The 19,843-nt window shown below is 34.3% G+C and overlaps 2 protein-coding genes across 4 annotated transcripts in view; one reads left to right on the forward strand and one right to left on the reverse strand.

The window, feature by feature from the left end:
- Positions 1-9,264, forward strand: part of LOC111052849 (cell division cycle and apoptosis regulator protein 1-like) — a 69,964-nt gene extending 60,700 nt beyond the window's left edge. Inside the window, exons 17-21 of one of the 2 annotated variants that reach the window (XM_039420732.1) lie at positions 158-320; positions 2,118-2,219; positions 3,501-3,620; positions 5,739-5,854; positions 7,928-9,264. In XM_039420732.1, the coding sequence (XP_039276666.1) occupies positions 158-320; positions 2,118-2,219; positions 3,501-3,620; positions 5,739-5,854; positions 7,928-8,062 (636 nt within the window). In that variant the 3' untranslated portion in view covers positions 8,063-9,264. The remainder of the gene's footprint in view (positions 1-157; positions 321-2,117; positions 2,220-3,500; positions 3,621-5,738; positions 5,855-7,927) is intronic. The other variant, XM_039420733.1, reaches the window with a different exon arrangement.
- Positions 9,265-10,004: 740 nt separating this feature from the next.
- LOC111052848 (tubulin alpha chain, testis-specific) overlaps positions 10,005-19,843 on the reverse strand; it is a 78,380-nt gene continuing 68,541 nt past the window's right edge. For both annotated transcript variants that reach the window (XM_022339650.2, XM_022339649.2), the window contains 4 exons: positions 16,949-17,188; positions 14,972-15,162; positions 13,737-13,887; positions 10,005-12,819 (listed from right to left, as the gene is read on the reverse strand). In XM_022339650.2, the coding sequence (XP_022195342.1) occupies positions 12,577-12,819; positions 13,737-13,887; positions 14,972-15,162; positions 16,949-17,188 (825 nt within the window). In that variant the 3' untranslated portion in view covers positions 10,005-12,576. The remainder of the gene's footprint in view (positions 12,820-13,736; positions 13,888-14,971; positions 15,163-16,948; positions 17,189-19,843) is intronic.

A 19,843-nucleotide genomic window follows, 5' to 3' on the forward strand; every position in this document is an offset into this window, starting at 1 on the left:
ATGGAGGAAACCTTAGAGGTTTCCAATAGCATTGTTTGTATGCACTGAAGGAATAAAACTTTTATTCTATAAGAATGTATTTATAATTTTAATATTTTCCATAAGACAATGTTAATCAATATCTTAATGAAATGACTGATGTATTTTTCTTTTGTAGATCAAGAAATTGGTTCAAAAGGTCGTCACCGGGACTTCTCTGCATTATCGTACTCTCACCGATAAACCAAAAGTTGATGACAAAGATAAAGAGACTGAGAAGGATGGTGACTCGAAATTGAATGGAGACCAGAAAAAAATCGACATTGAAAGTGCAGCCGCAGGTAGGTATTCAACTCATTTTATTCATGAAAACATGGAAGCAAACAGGAATTCTCCTATAAATTGCTCCCATAACGCAATAATTGACCGAGCGAAGTGAGGTCTAAGATTCAAGTCGACGGCTTGGCATTTCTCTTGATGTTTAAATGCTTATATGTTGCGCATTTACAGCGAAACGCGGTAATAGATTTTGATGAAATTTTATTTAGTTGAATGAAAAAGCTACATACTCGATGCATAATTATTGCGAAAATTAAGCATAAGATAGCATAAGAAGATCATCCCATGGTTTAGGTCGTTCATGTTCCAAATTTCAAGCCGATTTTTGTCGACTACTGTTTTGGCTGGATGAGAGTGTAAGAACGACACAATATGAGAGACTACCAGCGTCACATAGCTTCACGTAAAAGAACTACTAGGACTATCGGCTTGAGTTAACAGTGAAATTTGGAACATAAATTGTAACCAGGATGCCTCCTCCAATTATGTAAGGAAATGGTGTGACACTTCCACTAAATATGTAAACTATCGAGGGAAAGAAAACTGTGTAATTACGATAAAGAAAGACTGAAACTATAACCATCAGATTGGGTGGGTGTGAAGATAAAATCAAAGGTGAACAGTTACTATAAAATTTAATGTAACTTTATCATGTATTTACATTTAAAACAATCAAGATTACTTTATTAGAAGAAAACAATATTAAAGGGCTACTCGCTTTGCTGCATTGAATCGATTTTTGTGGTAATGAAAAATATAAAAGAAAACTCAACAAAAGATAACACCTACGTTTTCGAAGATGGGTTCCTGCTTGACAATCACTGATGTCGCGACGTTAATTTATTATTTAAATATCAAAATAACTGATCTAGTGAAATTGGTTCAGATCCCGTCTTATTCAATAATACAATTCTCTTTAAACTGCTACAGGAAAACTTTATTATAATACAAGAACAAAATCTATCCTTTTCACCAGAACAGCCGGACTTTACTGTCAGTCCTATCAAAACGAACTCTGCCCCAAAATATAATTTTGGGGTATAAATTAACTATCAGTCAATGCCAAACATGAACGTCACCTCGAATACATGATAATATTCTTCTATCTATCGCACAAGCACACGTTTGATATTAAAAACAGAGAGAAGCTACCGTAAATATCACGCAGCAACAAATAAACAATCTTTCTGACCATTAAAGATGACTGTTGACTGTTTACAGTCGACTGTTGACTGACCATTAAATATGACTGTTTACAAATGAATTTCACTTTATTACTCTAAAATCCTGATCAATATGAGATAAATATATGATTAATATACCGGGTGATCAAAAAGTCTTTCCGCTGTAGCTGCTTAGTGGCATATTGTGTTCTGTTTAGACACAAAGTAGGAGATTCCTCTTCTCTGTGGTTTAGAAACCCCTTTGACAATTTACTACCGCTTTACTCCACCTAATCAAGGAAGGTACTTTCAACATCTACTGTAATGAATATGCAAGTAAGTTCAATAAATTGAAACACTATTGTTATAAATACTTGTTTCTGAGTGATTGAGTATTTATTTATATATTTCACTGCGGAGGGACTTTTTGATCACTCTGTATATGTCCTATATGACCATATGACCAGGTGACAAAATGCCCTACACCATGGGATACATTTTTATTCTATCATTTCTCTATGGCATTACTGATGATGAGCATACAATTCAAACTTAATATTATTGGAATCACTAATTCTATTTATTGAAGACAGAATTTTTTATCTATCCATGTCTTACTTATTCTGTATTTGTCAGGTAACAAGAGCTTGCTGCCCATTTTCCGTTTCGAAACGGACTCGGGTTCTTCATCGAAAATGACTTCCAGCGATGACACAAATGATAAGCCATCTTCAAAAGGTAGGTTAAACTTATAAAGTAGTTACAACACTACAGGTAATGAAAATGAGAATTAAAAATTCTTAATTAGGTGGAGCTAGGACTAACAGACTTGGAAGTTAACAGACTTCAAAGTCCCAACTCCGCCCAATAAAGATTTTTTTCATTCTCATTTCCATTACCTGTAGCGTTGTAAAATTCGAGTAAATCTCATTTTTTCTCCAAAACAAGTAATTCGGTGAACTCTCAATCTTCATTTCGTATATATCTTGCTTTATAAATTTGTATTTGATCAAAATGCTATTTTCAATTGTATTTTAAAAGTTTAAATTGGTTGTAATTGTTTAAAGATATGAAATTGGAATTCAACAATGAATGAGATCAGAATGAAATGAATAGAATAGAATAGAAAAAACGTTTATTGAATAAATAAGCTACCTTAAGCGAACCTCAAAGAGGCTGCTTGACAAGGTACTATTATACAAAACATGTAAATTCAAATATAAATATACATATATCAGTGAACTTTATTTTTACTTAACAATTAAATTTACTTATCAGTTTATTACACTGTTAAATTTACTACAGAATTTACTTAACAGTTAAAATTATCATGATATTAATTAATTGTTGGCTCAGCTCTCAAAAATCTAAAGAGTGTTATAATATATAGTCAACCTGAACTTACATACAAAAAATAGAACAGAATGAATTACAACAATACAATACATTAATAATGAGTTACATTATGTTACATCTAAAGTGTAATTATTCAAGCAGATCTTTAAATTTCTTTTCATCAGGCGCATATTAACAAACTCAGCACAATTATCGGGTAAATCATTGAAAATTCTTGTTACAATGTAGATTAAGGTGTTTCTGGCTAAATTATTCGAAGTAAATGGTACAACATACCTCTCATTCCTTAAATCATATCGATTAACTTCCATAACTAAATATTTTTTGCAGAAGTAATTTTCTAAAATCAAAGTAAACAGAAATATACCTTTTATATTCGAAATGTTCTCATATGAAATATCTCCCTGAGAATTGCTGACCAAACGTAAAATCTTCCTCTGTACCGAAGATATTCTCCTAAGATAAACATTACTAGCAAATCCCCAACCTTGCAATCCATATCCCATAATAGACTCTCCCAAGGCTATATACATCATCCTCTTCACTTTATGAAAATAACAGTACAGTAGTTTTATAAATGAGCAATTAGAAGAATGTTCAAACTTTTCAAAACAGGCTGTCTTATCGTTTTAGGTTATGTCTGAATTTATTATTATTTTTCAGGGAGAATTCTGTATAAAGGAGCTGTCATTGACATAGAACAACTGTTGAATCAGTTGAATAGAAGTGAGACGGCTAGAACAGAAACTGAGAAGCACCTTTTCAAACTGAGGAGTGATTATGGTAAGCTACAACTACCAGATTTACTACTATAGTGAGGTCCACGTTATAATGACAGTATTTGATCAACTTCGGTTTTGCTATCCTTGTCTATCTTTCGACAAAACCGGTGGTACTATCCTTTTCTAGGTCCACAACGATAACAAATATGTTTTTGACGGTGTAAAAATATAATTAATGCAGAGAATTGGCATCGCTATTCTTCTATCTTTATCCACTGCCATTATAATGTGGACCACACTATAGATACAAGCTTACAAGAACTCTATTTTTTCGCAAAATTCATTACAAAACAAGGCCTAAATAAATTCTTCAATGTTCAATCCCAAATGTATTCTTACGAATTTCAAACTTGTCTTTGGAAGGATTCTATCATTTTGATTTCTGAGAGGTTTTATCTTATTGTCATCTTCAACTGCATCTTATTAAGTGATTATGCATCTTCAATTTATCATAGGTGAATATTATTTTTGATTTCTATTGTTCTATACTATAAATAGATTACACGTTTATGTTTATTGTAATGAGATCGAGCCCGCACAGTATTACTCTGGGAAGATACTATTTGATTTTTATTTTATTCCTTGTAATGTTGTGATTATTTTGTTTGAACGGGAAAATAGTTTATCTATTCATTCCTTGAATTATACAAAGCATTTTTGAAGCCTGTGGTGTCGGTTTCAACGTTTATTTATATTATAATGAGATCGAACCCGCACAATAGGCCTATTACTCTGGGAAGATACTATTTGATTTTATTTAATTCCTTGTAATATTTTGATTATTTTGTTTGAACGGAAAAATAGTTTATCTATTCATTCCTTGAATTATACAAAGCATTGGTGAAGCCTGCGGATCGGAAACATGGGTGCTTACTGCTGGAGATATGCAAAGACTGAAAGTTTTTGAAAGAAAGGTGGTGAGAAGAATCTGGGGCCCTGTTTTTGAGAATGGTCTCTGGAGAGGAAGAAAAAATTTTGAAATAGAGGAATTCTTAAACATTGAAGACATTGTGCGGTCGATAAAAGCTTGCAGAATAAGAAGGATGGGGCATATGTTGAGCATTAATTGATTGATTAGCTGCCTTTTTTAAAAACCTAGGAGGGCGAGGTTAGGGCGCAGCCGGCCCTCTCTTACACTTAACCCTCCAATACTAAGTTAGACTCTAAGTAAACCCTCTAAGTAAAACTAAAACACTGTACAACAATGATTATAAGATTTTAAAAAACTAATTTTACAAAAAAAATAAAAAACTTCCAAATAGCGAATGAAAGAAAGAAAAAAAAAACAAAATTTCTTTCCAATTTAAATCAGTGAAAAGAATACAATGAGAGAATGGGAGATGGAAGAGTGGTGAAATGTATATGGAAGGAGAAAATATATAACAGAAGAAGAAAATGTCGACCAAGAAATAGATGGACGAATGATGTGGAACGCGATCTGAGGACGCTTGGAGTTTGTAACTGGAGGAGGCAGGCCGAGGATCGAGACAGATGGAGAGGCTATGTGAGGAAGGCCAAGGTTTGTAAAGACCTGTAGAGCTGAGGAGTAAGTATTCATTTCTTGATGCATGATAAGGTGCTCTATAGGATTGACAGAGGAAATTTTTTCTGTATCTTCACATAAGAAAGGGAGGGGGGTTTAGGAAATGATTAAATTATTATTGTAAATATAATATTATTATTATATTGTAAATATAATTAAACTCCAAATTATTCCAGTTCTGTGACAATTCGTGACCATGAGTAATCGAACAACTCTTGAACGTTTTCTAACTTTTCATTTTTCTTTTAAATGTCAAATAATGTGAGCAAGTGCTATGTTCTAAGCGTCACTTCTTATGCCGCACCTTCATGTTGGCCTAATGACGACCAGCGTCAGTGTGGATGGGTGGTTTGCCAACGCTGGCTACCGCCGGCCTTGATTGGCACTGGTCACATTACAGGCTGGGCCAGCTTACTGGGTCAACATGTGGATTAGGCATTAGATAAGCTCAAATTTGATAACATTTCTTGAATAAGAATTGATATTGTGGAATTTCTCCATAATGGAAAATCACAGTTTTCTTCAATTAAGCTCAAATTTTCCTTTTCCTGATATTTTGATTAAATGTTTTTTCAGCATCTTTGAAAGAATACTCCAGCAGGTGTGAAGTGAACTTGAAGGACATCAAAGCTGAACTGAAAGGAGTGAAGGAGAAACTATCCAATAACGAAACTGGATACTCCAAAATGGAGGTATATTTTATTTATTTATTTATACATTTGAATAAATCATTTATTCATCAATGACATCCTATTATATTAAGCAAGTAATTTCTGTATATATTTTTATATTTGGTTATTTATATTTATTTATGGTTATGTATGTCCAACGGATCACGAAAACAGCTCTTAACGATTTTCACAATTTTTGGAACATAGTAGGTTTATGATATAAAAATTCGATTGCACTAGGTATGATCCCTGGGAAAACTCGCTGAACGACATAAAAAGGATAATTCATCCCTGGAAAAACAGCTGAATTTTCGTCGTCTGTGAATAATAAAAAGTGAGTGAGCGAGCGCTCTGTGGAAAATCAAAATATCTTATCTCCGAAATTCATAAGCTGACGTATAGCCAGCTGTAAAATATAAACACGATCATTTTAAAGAATTGTGTTCTGTTTTTCAATAAATAAAAATAACGAGCGAAGCTCGGTGCCCCGATATTAAATACTAAATTGTAGAATCGTTAGAAATTAATTTCATCCATTTCATCCAATCCAACTCTTTGATTAAGCAATCATTGGTATCAATAATCTATATTATAATAAAGGAAAGAACTGGGTTTCACAAGTACGGGATGGAAATTCACGAATGACTCATCGTCACGTCTGAACTACTGGACTGATTAACTTGAAATTTTGCATATCGATTCTCAAGTTACCGAGGATGGTTATACTCCTATTTTAAATTTAACAAGATCTTAGTAGGTCCAGTTTGCCAAGTTCTCAATTAAACCCTTGCGGAGCACGGGTTACCTGCTGGTCATAAATATTTTACAGCTCATACACTCCCAAGCTATACTGTGACTCATCAACTATCTTATTCCTAACTGAATAAATAGACACTTTATTGTCAATTCATTAATATTAAACTATCGAATTTAGATGCATTAGATTTAATCTAGATTAGATTTGATGATAGTTTCATGATCTCAGCAGGGAAAAGAATAAGATAATACCAATCAATCAATCTTCAATAGGTGACATCATGGGAAAAAATAGCATGAGGAGATATCTCATGGTATAGGTCGTTTATGTTCCAAATTTCAAGCCGATTACTGTCTATTATTACTGTGTTGTTGTGGTGAGAATGTTAGAACGGCACACAATGAGGGACTACCAGCGTCAAATAGCTTCACGAAAAAACCTACGTGGACTATCGGCTTGAGTTAACAGTGACATTTGGAACATGAACGCCCCATACCATGGGATATCTTCTTATACTTTATTTTCTCTATGGTGACATCTTTTAAACACTAAATCAATTATTGGGTGGCTCGTTGGAGTAAGTGATAACGCCCGGGCTAATAATCAAGAGAACCCGAGTTCGAATCTCGACCGGGGCCAAAAGTTTATGATCACAGCACGATCACATACGGCCACCCCGTCTTTCGGAGGAGACGATAAGCCGTCGGTCACGACTACCTAAAAAGTAGTCTTCATCTCTCATCATCATCCCTCTCACTCATTACCCACGCACAAGCCTAAGAAGAGCTTATGTGGGCATCACCCTCCGTATTATTATTATTATATTTTGTTTGATTGCATGATATATCTTATTTACATTGTTAGAATTTCTCATTAATTCTGTTTTCAGTATTATGAATACTATGGAATGTCTATAGCTTAAGTAGATATCTCATGGTATAGGGCGTTTATGACGTAACTTTTACTGTTATCTCAAGCCGATAGTTCACGTATTTCTTTCCCAAAAAGCTGTGTGACGCTGGTAACCTTTCATATTGTGCCGTTCATACACTCTCACCCCAACAAAACAGTAAAAATCTACAATAATCGATAGTAATCGACTTGAGATAACAGTAAAAGCTGCGACATAAATGCCCTATACCATGGGATATCTACTTACGCTATTGTTTCTCTATGGTCTTAGTCAGAGAGGGTGAGTATTTCATATTTTTCACAATTATATAGTCTGCAAGTCGTCATCTTAGTGTTGAAACTTGATTTAATTATTCTCTGATAACTATTTTCTGAAATTATTGAAATTTCCAGGCTTCTGTTGAAACTTCTCTATTCTTTTTCAGGCGAAAGCTAATCAGTACCTTGAAACGATGGTTGATATTAATAAGAAGATATTGCCTTTCATCCAAAAAGAATTGAAAGAAGAAATGGCCAGCACAGAAACTGCGAAGATAAAAACTGAGAAGGTTGAAACATGAGATGGATATCATCAAGACTGATCTTCGCCAAGGCTAAGTGTTCAGCCAAAGTTTCAACTCTGTTTCAACTATTTATATTTTTGCTATTTGAGATAGTTGCAGAGGAAATCTTAGTTTATTGATAGACTGGATGTAATCAATTACATATTGCAGAGACCGTTTTAATACTCATTAAATTCATTTAGGTTAGGCCTTTCCAAAGCAATAATAGTAGAAATAGAATACAGTAAAAGTGTTTCTAATTTATGTGTTTAATTCCAAGTGATTGAACTACAGTTGCCACAGACGATGCTAATGGAAACCACAGTTCTTTTCTCTCCCTTTGTCTCAAACTGTTTGATTTTTTGTTTCAAATAAAATTTAGTAAGTTTACAAACAGGTACTAAATACGTTTGTTTTTGTATTCATTAAATATATTTGTTTTTCAACTCTTCAATTATAAATTACTGTATGATATTCAGTTTTGGTAAGCACATGAAACATGAGCTTATTGTAAAAAATTTGGTATTATTTAAAATTGAATACTTTTTGAAGCAGTTATTTAATTTTGATTAAACATACATTTTGTTGGCTTTATCTATCTTGATAATTGTTATAAATTGCATAATTTTTTAGTAGATCAGTGCTTATTAGAGTAAGTACCTAGATTGCTAGCTTGTTTTATGCTGAAAACTGTGTTTTCCAAAATTGAAGATTCTAAGAAAACTTTTTAAGGAATATTGATAATGTATTATTATTTAAAATAATTAAATTGATAATTAATTATTCATTTAATTAAATTAACTAAATTATTATTAAATTATCACATTATTATAAGATAGTTTTCTAGCTTGTTTTATTATGATGAAAGCTGTGTTCTCCAAAATTTGAGATTCTAAGAAAACTTTTCAAGTAATATTGATAAAATTTATTATTTACCAACTATTATTGTCTTTGGAGTATGAATTTAATTTTGTTATAATTTTTTTCACCAACTACTGTTTAATGCTGTGTTGATAAATATTTTTCAATAGAGCCTATTGACTAAACTTTTATTTGAATTGGACTAGTCGATAAAGCATTTTACCTTAGATTTAATAGAGTTGATCGCAGTATATTTTTTCTACTTTATTATCAATGTTGAAAAATACTACAACATTCTACAAACTACTCTAATTCATTGACAGGTTTGCAATAAATTTGTTTAGAGGAAGTGCTAAAAACTGTCTTAATTTTTCCACTCTCCTACCCAATAAAACATAATATCCTTCACTGAATAACTTGTTCCAGTATAATATGATATTCAAATATTTTACTTATTTGATGTTTGTCGTTTGCGTCTAAGTAGTTAGAAATTTCGCAACAGGATATTTTCTCCAAGTCTCAACTTATTTCATACAAACTATGCTTCCAACTTTGAGATTTAGGGCCGGTTTCCGAGCTCAGGATTTAGCTAAGTTCTAGACTTTTGAGCAGCTGGAGTCAGAAAATTGGCTTTACAAAACGATGCGTAGTTGTAGTCCACGATTAAATTAAAGCTAGAAAATTGAACACAAAATAAAATAAAGAGAAAATAGTGCAGTTTCAGCTATTTTGAATTAGTTATGAATTTTTAATTTCGCCAAGAAAAAACGTTTCCAATTATATAAATGAGAAAATGAAGATTACCATAAAAACTACAATATAATTATACGCCCCGTTTCGGAAAGCCAATTTTCTGACTCCAGCTGCTCAAAAGTCTAGAACTTAGCTAAATCCCGAGCTCGGAAACCATCCCTTAGTACTCAAAAGTTCTGAAGTGTACCTCTTTTTAAAGTTAATCCTTTTATAACGTAAACAGCAGGAAAACTCAGTAAACTTGGTACATTTCATTACATTTGTAGGTAACAGGCTGAAGATTTTTTCAAAAGATTGTTCAGTATTCAAGACTTTGGATTATGATAGGAGCAAATAACACACAGTATTGTAATCATGATAAATAAATATTTATTTCAACGTTTCGTATTAACCGCGTAGTATAAAAATGCAAAATATCGTTAACAAGTTGGAATCATTGATATAATTTGAGATAACATTTTTACTAATGAAAATTATTAAAACTAGGCGCCCATAATTGGCTGCTTCCTAATATCTACTACAAATAGCATATCATAGGAAAGCTGCGGTTAAATAAGATTAATACAATTATATTTACCAACAAGAAGGCACTGTTTTATAAAAATTAAAATACATCAAATTAGGATATCACCGTGCATCACTAAATGCTATTTCATAAATTATAAATCTATTGAGTATATTCAATAACGTAGTGATGATTCGTTGTGAGAAACTCATTTTAAAATAAATATATATTATTAATAGAATAAATAAATATAGTCCAATATCTAAAAATTATTTTATAGATTAAAATCATAATTTGAAATTGAAGTACAGTTACAACTATGAATACTACTCACATAGGGTATAGATTATCATGTTAAGTTGAACTTTTATTTTCCAACTCAATAGTGAGACTGTGTGCAATTGAATTGATGCCACAATATTGGAAATATAATATTAAACCGTAGCAGTACAGTAGATTGCGTTATTTGGTATTGTGAATATTTATAGGGTGAACGTGTACTGTACGGTAATTTAAATATAGTTTCTGCCAATATTTTTACAATTATTTTTGAAAACAGGATGAGCGTAAAATAGTTACAGTGTACATTTCACAATCAAAAATATTTGCATCTATACAGAAATAAAATACATAAATTGTGTTTTAGCTTGTATTTCAGAACTTGTTTTAGAGTCATAATTGGAATGGTGAACTCAATGTTCGTTTTTTGATCGAAGAATAGAAATGTCAGCTTTATGGATAGCATTACAGTATATTATACCAGTTGAGATAAAAATATAAGAATATTGATTGTTGGAATAAAAATTAACAGGTTCATTCTGTTCAACTTAATCGATCTCAAACGATTTTTTGAAAATTTCTTTGGTACATTAGCTAAGGCATGCACATACAGTGCTTTAAATAAGGGAATTTCGATATCAGAAATACTTTGACAAAAAATAAACATCATACAACATGAACTAACCTACAATACCTAAAACATAAATTTCCTTTCTTTATAAATATAAGTTAAGTGTGTTTGAAAACTGTGTAGGCCTATTGTTTTTCTTTATTATGTACAACATTTTCTACGGGTCTTATCAAACAATATTTTCAATTAGAATTCAGAATGGATTCAAACGGTACCGGTAGGCTACTTAAATATAATTATATAGTCGGTCAATGATTTAATAAAATGCAGGGTGAAATTATTGGATTATTTATGAACGCAGATTAATATTGGAATATTGGTAGAGTAGGCATTATTGATATTCCAATTAACAGATTTTCCAAGTCAAAAAATAATTATAATCGTTGTTGGACATCATGTCATTTAATAGACTGCCACAAGCTTGGGCGGAAGCTCCGTTCCACTTGTTCAGAAATTTTTTTTGTATATTGTGGGCTCATTTTGAGTTTAAGCCACCAGCTGATTCAATTCAGTTTTAGCTTTTACTGTGCAAACGGGCCCAAGCACTCCGTAGACAAAGCCATAGTGGATTCTGGTGACGTCAGCACAGGTAGGGCTCCTACACCAATAACAATTTGTTGAAATCAGCTGATCTATATCAGCTAGTGATTTTATTGGTGTAGGAGCCCTACCTGTGCTGACGTCATCATCAACCACCTGTCTTGCACTATGGTTTTGTTTAGGGTGGTAGTGGCCCAAGTAAGTCTGAGAACTATGTATAAGCTATTCGTCAATTTATTAATTTTTCAACTATTTGGTTTTTGTAGATGAATTACAGTAGATATCATGGTTTAGCATTAAACGAAGATGGTGTATATGGCTCTTAAGTTTGTCTGAGAGCTAAGTTAAAGCTATCAGTTTCAGATACTGTTGCTGGTGAAATGTTGAGATATCTATCCATAATGAAAACTTTGGGTTGTTGTCAAAAATATCACTTCTATAAGTAAAAATATAAATCTCAGCACCCTTTTAAATTATTTTGTCACAACATTTTTCGGACATTAATGCTATTTTCATGTCGAAATATGTTGTGACAAAATAATTTAAAAGGGTTCTGAGATTTATATTAAAAGTAGCCCTAAAGAAAAGACATTTCTATAAGCTATCAGTTTGTTTATCAATTTTATAGGCATCTAGTATTTTTCTTGTGGAAAATGCAGAAGGCTGTATAGATAAAAATTTCAATTCGTTAATTTATCGATTTTATAGGCATCTAGTATTTTTCTTGCACAAAATGCAGAAGGCAGTAATAGTTGTTTCAATTCGTTAATCTATTAATTTTAAAGGCATCTAGTATTTTTCTTGTAGAAAATGCAGAAGGCAGTAATAGTTGTTTCAATTCGTTTATCTATCAATTTTAAAGGCATCTACCATTTTTTTTTTTTTGTAGAAAAGGCAGTAGATAGTTGTTGGGTGTTTAAAAATTTATTAGTGTGGTGATGCTGGTGTTTTTAGTGGCAGTTTCTAATACTCGTCGCCATCCTCGACCTCTCCCTCGGTCGAGTCGACCCCGACCTCCTCGTAGTCCTTCTCGAGGGCGGCCAAGTCCTCGCGAGCCTCGCTGAACTCGCCCTCCTCCATACCCTCGCCGACGTACCAGTGGACGAATGCGCGCTTCGCGTACATCAGGTCGAACTTGTGGTCCAGTCTGGCCCACGCCTCAGCGATCGCCGTCGTGTTGGACAGCATGCAGACAGCGCGTTGCACCTATTTCAACAATTAAATCATCACAATCTTCAATCAGTTATTCAATTCAATTTATTCCAAAATACAAAATAAGTGAGATATTAATTTAGTATGATTATTACGTAACAACAGCTAGGTATCTTATTCCTATACGGCTGGAGGTGAAGACTTCTGGCATATTCAACAGTAAGTCTAGGCGCACACCAGTTAGTCAAAGACAAGACATGACCAGACACGTTTAGTCACAATACTTCACATTGCTGCTTATGACGCATCACCCACTGATTAGTCATCGCAATTAGACATGTCTTCATAAGCAGCTATGTGAAGTATTGTGACTGAACGTGTCTGATCATGTCTTGTCTTGACTAACTGATGTGCGCCTAGCCTTAGATGACAAATAAAGATATTGCCATTTCAGATTCAAGTTTCATTTTCAAGGCTCTCAAACACGGCTTTAAGCCACGTCCACACTTATCATGCAGCGTTTCACGGATGAAAACAATAATAATAGACAGTAGTCGGATTCAGGTGAAAAAAATTGGCTTGGAATTTGGAACATAAACTACCTATACAATCGGATATCCACCAATGCTATCTTTTCTCATGGTGCTACTCAAATCCATGGTACTATCTATACCATAGATATCTTTTTAGGCTATCTTTTCTCATGCTACTATACTCAAATCCTTGGTACTATCTATACCATGGATATCTTTTTAGGCTATATTTTCTCATGGTACTACACTCAAAACGACGTATACCATGGGATATCTCCTTATATGCTATCTTTCCTCATGGTAGTTGACTAAAACTACCGAAAACGACCTACCTATACCTTGGCGGATATCTTTTTATTTTCTCTATGGTACTACTCAACCACCTTATATTGTTTTATTTGTGACATTTACATGAATAAGTGGTGGATGAGTTCTTACCTTGGCGAGGTCACCACCGGGCACCACGGTGGGCGGCTGGTAGTTGATGCCCACCTTGAAGCCGGTTGGACACCAGTCGACGAACTGGATGGTGCGCTTGGTCTTGATTGTCGCAATCGCCGCGTTCACGTCCTTAGGCACCACGTCACCTCTGCAATCCACCACCGAATTTTTATTTAATTATTTAATTCATTATTATTATTAAATGAAAATCCCAATTAAATTCGAAATTAAGTTTAATTTTTAAATTGAGTTTGTCATTTGCTTGTAATTTTGTTACTTTGTCTTATAGTTTGTAAGTATTGAGAAGTGACCTGGTTTCCGTAATTTTATTTATTTTAGTGGTTTGAATTAGCTCTATTTTCTTTCTATTGACATGTCTGCTGTACGTAGTTGTTCGAACTCATTGACGGCGCACAAGTTTTTCTTTGCCGGTAGTGCCAATTTGTAAGTTAGAATATTTATTTTATCAATCTGTACTATTTTATGGCAAAATAAATGAATTTGTATTTGAAAATGCTGTAAATCACCCCAAAGACTTCTGCTACTGCAAATATTGACAGCAGGGTGAACAGCTCGATGGAAATTCGATGAGCGCTACTATACAAAAGTTATTTGTCATTCCCGGGCTGACAAATAATTTTTGTATAGTAGAGTTCATCGAATTTCCATCAGATATACCTGTATCAGCTATCCTCTATAGAAGGCAGTGGCAAGGCAGAGAATTGGCAACGTTGTTTTCCTATCTCTTTTCACTTCCATTAAAACGTGGATCTCATTATATCACTATATGGTACAGTACAATAATTGAACACCATGCTGTCAATATTTGCAGTAGCAGATGTCTTCGGGGTGATTTACAGCATTTAATTGGGATCTTCGTTTAATAATAATTATTCATTAATTAACATTTGAACAAATGCAACTTCCAATTTATTTCCATCTGTACACTTCACATTCATTCAATTCATAAAATTCAAATTTTAAATTTATTCGAAAACGCACAATAATCGAATTTTGTTTCATGCATGATCTGACTTTCACTTGCACATATACGCATCCAATGTGATCATCCCCTTATTTTGAACTTCCCTTGATAGAGACACCCTCTGTCTGGGTTTGAAAGATCATATCTGCTGCCTGCATAGAAGTGTACCCCTATTGCACGGTAGGCCTATAATTCTATGGCAAAAAAGGTAATGAATGTTATTGCAGTTTGTTATCGGACTACCGACCTGTAAAGCATGCAGCAAGCCATGTACTTTCCAAGCCGAGGATCGCATTTGACCATCTGATTGGCCGGCTCGAAGCAAGCGTTTGTGATCTCGGCCACAGTCATCTGCTCATGGTAGGCTTTCTCCGCCGAAATGACCGGTGCATAGGTTGCTAACGGAAAATGAATTCGAGGGTAAGGCACCAAGTTCGTCTGTAATTGAAAAAAAAACATTGTTAATTTATAGAGGTAGCAAATTTTTAGTTTCTCAGGCCAGCTTGGATACTATAGTACAGTAGCCTACGCGGCCCGTAGCTTTGCCTCCGTGACTTGTAAACGGTGTACAGGTATGGTTCGCGGGGTGATATTCGCTTAGCAAAAACATCAAGCTTCAGAGACCAAGATGGAAGAAGAGATTCTTCATGAATGAGAGAGTTGCAACGTATCACCAACAAAGGAAAGAGCATGTTGAACGAATGCCAGCTGATAGGCTGTGTTGTGCCAGAGAAAACTTCTATACTAGATTGTTTATTCTCTGATTGATGTAAAAGGACTTTACTCCAAAAACCTTCTTGTGTATCTTTTCGGATGCAACACGTTGCTTTTGAGAAGATTCAAAAGAGCATCTGTTGCTTATGGAAAGATACAATTTCGAGAATGTTTTGAACGGGTAGTATTGTAGTCGAGTGGCCCTCCGCAGATAGGCAAAGCCACAAGACAAGACCCGGACTGTTATTACTGTTGGTTCACTTCATATTATATTAGTTTATTTTATGAACATGAGGATATGTTGATGCCCACAGGGTGTGCCCTGCAGGGGTGCCCACACTCTCCCCCAAATTTAGAAAAATTCAGCAGGTTCCCCCTCATAAATTGGGAACCCCGAAAAAAGTCATCTGTAATCACTGCTGACTACCAAGGTACCAAGATTTGTTGTTTTTGAGATCTGCCCAAGAATCGCAATTATGCAATCTGCGTCAAAACCCCTCGGCTGTGGGCACCCCTGAGATAAGAGAGGGATGGAATACTTTAATTGGGTTTTCTACTTGCGAGTTACATATTACCAGTTATAAGTTTATAATTTTGAGTCGTATATATTGGCAATTGTAATAACGAAGTCTAATGAATGAATATATAAGTTGAATTATCGTTATTTGAAGCGTATAGGCTATTTCATGAAATATGAGGAATGAGAACATGTTTGTCAGAAACTTTTTTTTTGAGATTTACTAGAAGTTGAAGAAAATTAGACTAGTGCGCCCCCGGACTGGAGAATTTGTTTTGTCTCTGATAGAAGATAATGGGAATGATAGAGAATGCCAAAATCATGGCTCTATAAGAATAACGGACCAATGGCTGAAAGCCATGCTCCCAGCTCCCAATACTCTCTTCTGATTGGTGGATTGGAACGCCCACTGGTGTAGTCCTCTATTCTGGCGGTAGGTAGCACCAGCTACTGGGTCGTACCTGCACACTTCATAACATTTCTGAGGCAAACTCCATATTGCACGTGTAATATCTTTTTTTAATCTTGATTAAACTATTGAGCCCCCTTGGCTGGAGAACTCGCTCATGAACTATAGTAGGCCTACTGATTTCTAATTATGCAACTTGTAATATGTAAATCAATAGAACATCATATGTCACTCCGTATGAGTTAAGTCAGAATCAAAATTCAAGACAGTTCTGAAATCAATAACAAGCAATTCTTAAATAAAGTTTCGGTACAAAAAGGAATTCGGCCAACAGCTTGATTGATTATATGCCTTTATTAGGGCGGAGTTAGGACTCCAGGTCCTCTCTGCCACACACACAGTTCATCATCTAATTGTTTTTTTAGGGCTACTTTTAGTAGCCGAAACATGTCGTGATGAAATAATCTAAATAGCGGGTACTCGGATTTATATTTATATTTTTATTTATATAGCAGTTCATGATGGATAGAGAAATTCAAGACTTTAAAGATTTCTATTCTATACTAGACGGTTGTCGAGCCTACCTGGAACTCCGTCAAGTCGACGTTGAGAGCGCCGTCGAAGCGGAGGGAGGCGGTGATGGAGGACACGATCTGCCCGATGAGGCGGTTGAGGTTGGTGTAGGTTGGTCGCTCGATGTCCAGGTTGCGTCGGCAGATGTCGTAGATCGCCTCGTTGTCCACCATGAAGGCGCAGTCTGAGTGCTCCAGGGTCGTGTGTGTGGTCAGGATAGAGTTGTATGGCTCCACTACAGCTGTCGACACCTAAACGACAACCATCACAATTTATATTATACTAGTAGGCAGGAATAGCATGAGCTGTGAGATGCGCGAGAGGAGAGATAATGGAGTGAGAGTGGGGAGGCCGCTCGAAACTAAGAGAGGGGAGGTGGCTGGAGCTTGTTGAGACGGAAAGGCTCACTGTCGCCTTTCCTACTGCTTATGCTATTAGGCCTATGCAAACCGGAGCGATGTGCACCGTACGGAGGTCAAGTTGAGACTGAGTCAAATGCTTCCCCCACCACTAAAATTCTCTCTCGGGCTACGGCGCATCTTGAACTTAGAGCTCATGCTATTCCTGACGGGCTGTACAAACAAGAAACTGGTCTATACAGAGTGTTCTGAAAAAAGGTGCCAATAAGTCAGGGCGTGTTTCCTCTCATCAAAAGAAAAAAAATCCAATTAACATAGGTCCGAGAATGCTTGGTTACCAAGTTATACAGGGTGAAAGATTTCGTCTGAAGTAAAGTTCCCCTGCCGAAACTAAGTCCTACGGGTCTTTGTTGGCTGTTAATTAAGATGTACAATTTAGCGTACTTTATGTAAAGTGAACTGAGAAATTGAATAAAGCCGCTTCCAGACCTAAATATAAATATATTATATTAGTTGAAGATTTCGTCTGAATTTCTGTGCCCCTGCCGAAACGAATTCCCTACGGGTATTTGTTGGTTGTTAATTAAGATGTACAATAATTTAGCGTACATCATGTAAAATAAACTGAGAAATTGAATAAAACCGTTTCCAGACCTTTAGCTACAGTAATTTTTAAGATATGTGACGAAATTTGCGAAACTTGGTCCCGAAAAACAAGTTTATTTAAGGTTTGAAGCAGATTTACTATGTTAAATGTACAATAAACACAAAATATTTTTACAGAACTTGTAGAAAATTTAATTTCGAAGTGAAATATATGTAGAATAAGTCTATAATAGACAAACGCAACTTTAAAAAGAATAATCCTTAATTACATACAAAACGCATGAAAAATAGAGAGCTTAACAGATATTTTCTTTCGACCAGGTTTCGCGTATTTCGTCACATATCTTGAAGATTACTGTAGCTAAAGGTCTGGAAACGGTTTTATTCAATTTCTCAGTTCATTTTACATAATGTACGCTAAATTTTACATCTTAATTAACAGCCAAAAAATACCCGTAGGGCTTCGTTTCAGCAGGGGCACAGAAATTCAGACGAAATCTTCCACTCTGTATAACATTTAAATTATCTACTCATCACCTGCAGCACCCTTAGCAGTAACTTGATCTTAATAAGGTATCATAATTTCTATATATTTACTCGTATAAAAAAGATGATAGATAACTATTAGCCCGAAACGTATTTCTTATAAAACAGAGTCATCTGTATGTATAACAGTCATCTTAGTATAATAACAAAGCATTTTCGGACCTATGTTAATGAGAACTTATTTTCTTCTTTTGATTTAAGGAATCACGCCCTGACTTATGGGCATCCCTTTTTTCAGAACACTCTGTATAGTGAGATTATCACAATACAGAACTTACATCTCTTATATCTAAATATCTTCATATCACCACTACGAATTCAATTTAGATAATCATCTGAATGAAATCAGGAGCTTCAAATAATTTCAATATCAACTTGGTGAAATTGGTAGGTAGTTTGCAGACGCCAATTTACCTAACTTTGCAATACATTTTCAAACAAAATTCCGATAAAATTCAATAATTCAAATATTACTAAAGCACTTATCAGGGAAATAAATGTATGGGTTGAGCAGAATATAAATGCTTCAATACCTAAATTTTAATAGATAAATTGATGTTTCGTTTGAGTTTGAAATGTATTTCAATCTTTTATATGATTTTTGAAAATTTATTACAAGCACTTGGATGTTAGTAAGCACTAAATTGTAGAAAAGTTTCATGTCATTCGTTTTATTACTCAGAAAGATGACATGTCATTCTTTTCAACTAATTCATTCTATATATTTTCTTTATTCATTTTCATTTAGAAGAGTGATTGTATTTGATTTGTTTTTGGTTATCACCTAGAGGACATAATGTTAACACGAAATTACTTCATATTTTTTCTTCATCATTGTATTATTTATTAGAATTACTATTTAGAGGCCTATTTAGTTAATTAGTAATGCTAATTTTAACTACTATTTAGTAGGCTACTTTTTATTTCCATTTATCTTATCTTTTTGTTGTTTTTTTCATTATTTTGCTTTCTGCTGTTCTACGATAACTCAGCTAGCGCACGTCTAGCGCAAAGTCTGACTTTGCTGACTGTGCCAAAGATTTATTATAATTTACATGTTGTCTTATGTATCTTGTATTTTGGCGAAATAAATATTTTATTCTATTCTATTAAATATTCTCTATCTCTCAAAAAATGTCTTCCAAACGTTTAATTCTATATACCTTACCAGAGAAAACTCCTATAATTTGTAATACTGTGACCTTACTTAGAGCATTAATTGTTGCTTGGACTATAAACGAATTATTGCAGTTTCATATTCTATAATACTCTTTTCAGCACTGCCACGGCAGCATTCACATCAAACTAGTCTAAATGAAGATTAATACTGTAAAGTGATTACAGTGTCGACTGTGCGACATGGTATCCCATTCTGGTTGAGTGGCCGAGGATTCA

Source organism: Nilaparvata lugens, chromosome 2 (assembly GCF_014356525.2).
Source record: "Nilaparvata lugens isolate BPH chromosome 2, ASM1435652v1, whole genome shotgun sequence".
Lineage (NCBI taxonomy): Eukaryota > Metazoa > Arthropoda > Insecta > Hemiptera > Delphacidae > Nilaparvata > Nilaparvata lugens.